The sequence below is a fragment of the Aotus nancymaae genome, unplaced genomic scaffold (assembly GCF_030222135.1).
Source record: "Aotus nancymaae isolate 86718 unplaced genomic scaffold, 86718_ANA_hifiasm-v0.15.2.pri h1tg000040l, whole genome shotgun sequence".
In the NCBI taxonomy this organism is placed as follows: domain Eukaryota; kingdom Metazoa; phylum Chordata; class Mammalia; order Primates; family Aotidae; genus Aotus; species Aotus nancymaae.
The window spans coordinates 49994001-50000000 of NW_026988454.1; the positions used below are offsets into that span (position 1 = coordinate 49994001).

Here is a 6000-nt window from a genome sequence, read left to right on the forward strand (position 1 = left end):
TCCCTCGCTAAACCCCAAAATGAAAACCAAATTGGTTCAGTGGTCTGCTGGGCATCTATTCCCACTGTCCTTGGGATCACTGGTCTTCATCCCAGGAACCCTGCCTATAGAGAGCTCTCACTGGACTGGGCATGTCCCAGGGCCTCCTTGGCTGTAAGAGGACAGGTTCACAGGCCAATGAGCAACAGGATCTAACAGCATCATTGGCCAACAAATATACTCATTTCCCACAGTACTCAGTATTGAAGGAATTCAGTGGTGTATACCCTTTTCATAAAATTTATTTAATTGCAGCTATGGCTTTCCATAATAGCTTGGTGCAAAAGTAACTTCAGTTTTTGCCATTTCTTTTAATATTAATTGCAGGCCACAGGATATAATCTCCAATAGACTAGCCGTCAAATCTCACTATCATATTATTATGATAAAATTACCAGCACTTTCCAAGATATTTTCTTTAAAATAATCATTCCTTCATCCATCCAACTTAAAGAAAACTGAGGTTTATTTAAGTTGTCGCTTTTTTGGTATTGATTTTTTAAATTCACATTTATTGAACCTGATTTTTGAAAATTCCCTTTTGAACACATGGTACAATTTATACTTTTATTTTCTAGCTATTTTGAAGTCTAAATCTCACTGAAAGGTAAATATTGGAAAGCCATATTACCTCGCCTATGTTAATTAGTAAATTATTTTAAACAAAATATACTTACTTAAGCAGAATAATGTAAATGTAATACTTCTTTAGGAAAGGGAATGCAATGGCCAGCTGAAGAGAATACCTGCACGGCTCAGGCAATTGCAGGTGGATGACATTATCTACAATAAAGATTTCTTAAGTTCACTAAGCCATAAACAATGACCAAACAGCTTAGTGTGAGCTAAGACTAAACAACTTTCCAAGCAACTGTCAAATCATCCCAGAATTTTCTTAAATCTTCCTTTAGGAAAAATCAACTTATCCTAAAACAGTGTTGACAATGTTTTAAAAGGAAGTGTAACATAAAAGTAAACACTTTAGATTGCATTTAATAAAACATGAACCAAAAACAGCAAGGTAGAATAAAGCACATGCTTAAAAATGTTGGCAGAATGAAAGTAAAATGTTAAATTATCAAATATATGCTTCTTTCTATCATATGAATTGTTTCTGTGCTGCTATAGTCCTCATAATTAGCATATCAATAATGTTTTCTTCACAAAATATACATCCTTTATAGAAATGTTGGAAACAATGAAAAAAAAAATCACTCACATTGTCATTACCCAGAGATAATCACTTGCCATTATCATGTATTTCCCTCTGGTTTTTTCTGGGTGTGTACAAGAGGCCCCGTTTCTCCCCTTCTCCTCCTAAACTGCAGCGCACTACATGTATACTGTCTCTATTTCACAATACTTATTGAACATTTTTGGGAGAGGAGAATTGCTGAAACAAATTAATTAAGTGATATGTTCTGCTTAAAAACAGATGGTATAGTCAGCAGGTTGGGGAGAAGGTGCCAAGAGAAAAACTGTTCTGGGGGCAGGTGAGGCAGATCTTAAGAGAAGCCCATATTCCTTCACTGGCATTGGAAACATATACCAATTTGGATGCCTTAATTGTCAGTAGGAGACAGAACTACAGAATCTCAAAAATTCAAAAAGGCCTTTAAAGTTCCCTGCTCATACCTCCTGACAGACCACCCCTGTCTCCACTCCACAGCGCCCTTCCCACACAAAGACAGTCTATCCCTGACAAATGATTGTAACATCTACACCTGACATTTCCAGCAACTAGGAAATCACTTTCTCAAGACAGCCTACCCCATTTTGCATTGTTCAATTATTCCTTATATGCAGCTGAAATTGGCATCCATATGACTTTTATTCACTGATCCCAGTTCTGCCTTTTGGAGCAACACAGAATACACCAATGCCTTTTCTATAATAGCTCTGTAAGACAATATATTCTTCCCTGAGACAGGGCATCTGCTTCTTCAACAGCAATTCTAGTTATTTATTTTACAAACTCTGTCCTCCTGACCTACAGGATATACTTTGGTTTTGCAAAGACTCTTCAGAAAAGACTTGCTGCAACTGAACATTTCCCAAGATGAAGACACTGTGGAGGCAGACTCTAAGATAACCCCCATGATCCCTGCTCCCTGTATTCCCTCTTGTGGAAGCCCCCTGAATACCCCTGAGTATGGATGGGAGCTGAGATTTTCTTCTAAGTCTATAAGAACATGGAAAAAGTGATGGGATACCACTCCCATGATAACATTACATAAGAGTGTAATCTATCTTGCTAGGAGGTGCCTTTGCTCAAAGACTCTCCCTTGTTTGCTTTGAGAATGCAAGTAGCCACACTGAGAAGGCCTAGATGGCAAGAACTGAGGATGGCCTCCAGCCAAAATCCAGGAAGAAACTGAGGCCTTCAGTCCAACAACGCACAAGTAACTGAATGCTGTCAACATGACATGAGCTTAGAAGCAGATCCTTCCCCAGTTGAGCCTCTGATGAGACCGCAGCCTCAGCTGACACCTTTGTTGCACCCTTATGAGACTCTGAAGCAGAGAACCCAGCTAAACCATGCCCAGTTTCCTAACCCACAGAAAATGAAAGATAATTAATATGTGCCATTTTAAGCTTCTAAGTCTGTGGTAGTTTTATTATGCAGCAATAAATATCTAATACATCCATGACACTGACATATATAAAAAAGGCACTAATCTGAGTTCTTTGAAGAGGGTAGCTTTCAAAACACAAATTTCCTTTCAGATAAAATCATTCTAAAAGCAAATAGTGCAAAACCAGTTAGTGGGTCAAACAGGAAACCTATTTGCCAGCACTTATGGATCACGTAAGATAAACATCCACAGTAAGAAAAAACTATGCTATTTCTCTTATTGTACATAATTCTTACATTTCTTGCACGGAACAGGAAAATAATAAATAAAAACTTTCTATTGCTGGGGAAAAACATGTCAACTTTTTATTTCTCAGTTCCCTGTAGTCATTTAAGAATTGCCTGTACCAAGTAAATCTTCAAACTGAGGTAGTGTAAATCATTTTAAGAGTCAATTTATAGGTCAGATGAGTATCCTGTGTCAATCTTGTAAATAAAAATACAGAAAAAAAGGAATGAAAAGCAAAATAAAATCTGCTGTTTCCAGAATCAGAATGTGCCAAAAGTGAAAATTAAAGTCAAGCTTTTTCCCCACACCACAGAGGATTTATCAATCACCTGAAACAAGTAGATAAAGGTTATTTTTCCCCAGGCATAAAAACATACGTTAATAACTTTAAGAACAGTTTCATAACAATAGGTTTTTGCTATAGATTTCTAACTCAAGGCAATTCCCAAAAGCTAGGCTATAAACCCAACTACTTCAAATAGCAATGTAAATTTTTTAAAAATCAGATACTAGATTTCCAGGACAGAAATCTGTAAATAGAAACAAATGGAGGATTATGTATCTGGAGATAGGACATGCAGTTTAGCAAAATGAATTCCTTGGAATTTATTTTTCTCCGGGAACAATGTATTACTACATAACCCATATAGTCTTACTGGACATAAGAATTTGATTTGCAAGGAGAGAGGGGAATAAGAGCAGGATAGATGGCTTCACTGGCCCCAGATACGATGTCACTATTCTATGATGTGAATATTCATGTACTTTGCTCTATTACAGGAATCAATTGGAATGTTAAAGAAATAAACCATAACAAAAAGAATGCAAATCTATAACCTCTTACAAAAAATGGGTGGAATAATACTTTCAGATGGTGAAAAGTTTGTTTTTCATTTCATTTATAGTATGCTTAACTGGAAATGCTGGAAATAGGAATGAATGCATGGGTAACCTTAGTTTTTATATTTATTTCATTGATTCTCAGAGAAGAGAGACTCATGCATCTATCCGGAGTTTTATATCTCATTTGACTTTACTCAGTAATTAATTTAGGCAGAGTAAATTAATTTGGAGTAAAGTGGTGTATATATAAAATGTAATATATACTTTAAGGAGTAAGTATACATACTTACTCCTTTTAATTCATTCTCTGCTATTACTCTCCATTACTTACATCTCTATATCCATCTACCATATTCCCAGAAATGTCTCCTGCTACGTCTTTACAACCAGCTGGGCAGAATTTGCTGGAAAAAGGAAAATAAAAAATTTATATTAAATTACATAAGCAAAAAATATTAAACTATACTTAAATTTTTAAAGTATTTTCTCCCCTCCATATAATATCTTGCTTTAATGACAACTTAGAAACCTGATTTGTGAAAATACAGATTGATCTACAATGTTCATCTAAAGGCAACTTTTACACAATAATTGTTTGTTTTAAATAAGGATTCACCATAAAGTCTATTAAACAATGAGCTTCCCTAATGCATTTTACTTGAGTCTAAGACATCCAATAAATATTTTTCACAAACAGGAATATCTCTAAACCTTATAGTACAAGCTTGTTTCTATAAGAAGTGTTTAAAACATGTAACAATTAATGTTTTCTATGGATAAAAAAGACAAGGAAGAATATCCCTAGATTCTCTCCAGGAGCAGAATTGTGAGGAACTTTCACTTTCCATGTTAAACATACTGTAATATTTCCATTATATTAATGGAACTGTCTGATAGAAATATAATGGCAGCCACATATACAAATTTAAATATTCTAGAAGTCACGTTCTTAAAAAGTAAAAACAGGCAAAATTAATAAAATATTCTATTTAATCCAACATGTTCAAATTTTATCACTTCTACATGTAATAAACAGAAATAAATACCAATAAGATATTTTCTCTTATTTTTTCATATTTAACCTCCAAAATCTGGGGTGCATTTTATACAACACACATCAGTTTGCACTCACCACAGTTCAAGTGCTCATTAGCTACCCAAGGCTAGTGGCTACTATATTAGACAGTGTGGTCTACGTTAATTATGAAATACTTTTGCCATCAGAAAAACAGTATACACTTTAAAATTAGGATTCCAAGACCAGGGGTGGTGGCTCACACCTATAATCCTAGCACTTTGGGAGGCCAAGGTGGCTGGATAACCTGAGGACAGAAGTTCAAGACTGGACTGGCCAACAAGGTGAAACCAGTTTCTACTAAAAATACAAAAACTAACTGGGTGTGGTGGTGCACGCCTGTAGTCTCAGCTACCCTAGAGGCTGAGGCAGGAGAATCACTAGAACCTGGGAAGCAGAGTTTGTAGTGAGCCAAAAATCCTGCCACTGCACTCCAGCCTGGGCAATAAGAGCAAAACTCCATCCCCCCCAGAAAAAATTAAGATTCCATTTACTTAACAGTCATTTTTCAAGAAACTTTCCAGAAACATGTCATAGTATATGGTGTAGCTGAAGGGTGTCAGGGCTAAGAGCAGAGTGACCCAAGCTCTGGCACTACTTAGCTAGCAGTGGGACCCTGATATTGCATATAGTCTCTCTTAGATTGTTTCTTCATCTCTATTCCCTTCAAGTGTCAACTTATCAGCAGGATGGGAAGACAGCTATAAACATCTATAAAAAACATGCAAAAAGAAAGCCAAGGAATTATAAGAATGTTGTCAGCTTTGAAGATGAATGCCATGTGTCCTTACTTCTATATATACACACCACTTTACATGATGTTTACTTGGTTTGTTTAAAAAGAGTGTACCAGCCCAAACAGATTCCAGAATAGAAGTTGTTTTTATTTCATTTCTTCTCAGTGTCCTCTTGCCGACTTGGCAAATTATATATGTAACAACTATCAAAACTATCCAAATAAATATTCCATATTTTTTCCCATTGACCTTTTGGAGTCTCTGCATTACAGTAGTACTCAAGGAATTAAGAAATAAAAATAAGGGGAGTTCTCATTACAGGTTCACAATTCCCTAGAGCCAATTCCCTTAGAACCAGCTGTATTTCAGAATTCAGAATTTCTTGGATTCTAGAAAAGCAAAACAGTTCTAATAATGTATATGATGTAAGGCCCCGGTGGGG

At 35.9% G+C, this 6000-nt stretch overlaps 1 protein-coding gene across 1 annotated transcript in view; it reads right to left on the reverse strand.

Annotated features, from left to right (window-relative positions):
* Positions 1-6000, reverse strand: part of DCBLD1 (discoidin, CUB and LCCL domain containing 1) — a 46625-nt gene that overhangs the window by 18977 nt on the left and 21648 nt on the right. The window contains exon 4 of the mRNA XM_012460437.3: positions 4078-4150. Within this exon, the coding sequence (XP_012315860.1) occupies positions 4078-4150 (73 nt within the window). The remainder of the gene's footprint in view (positions 1-4077; positions 4151-6000) is intronic.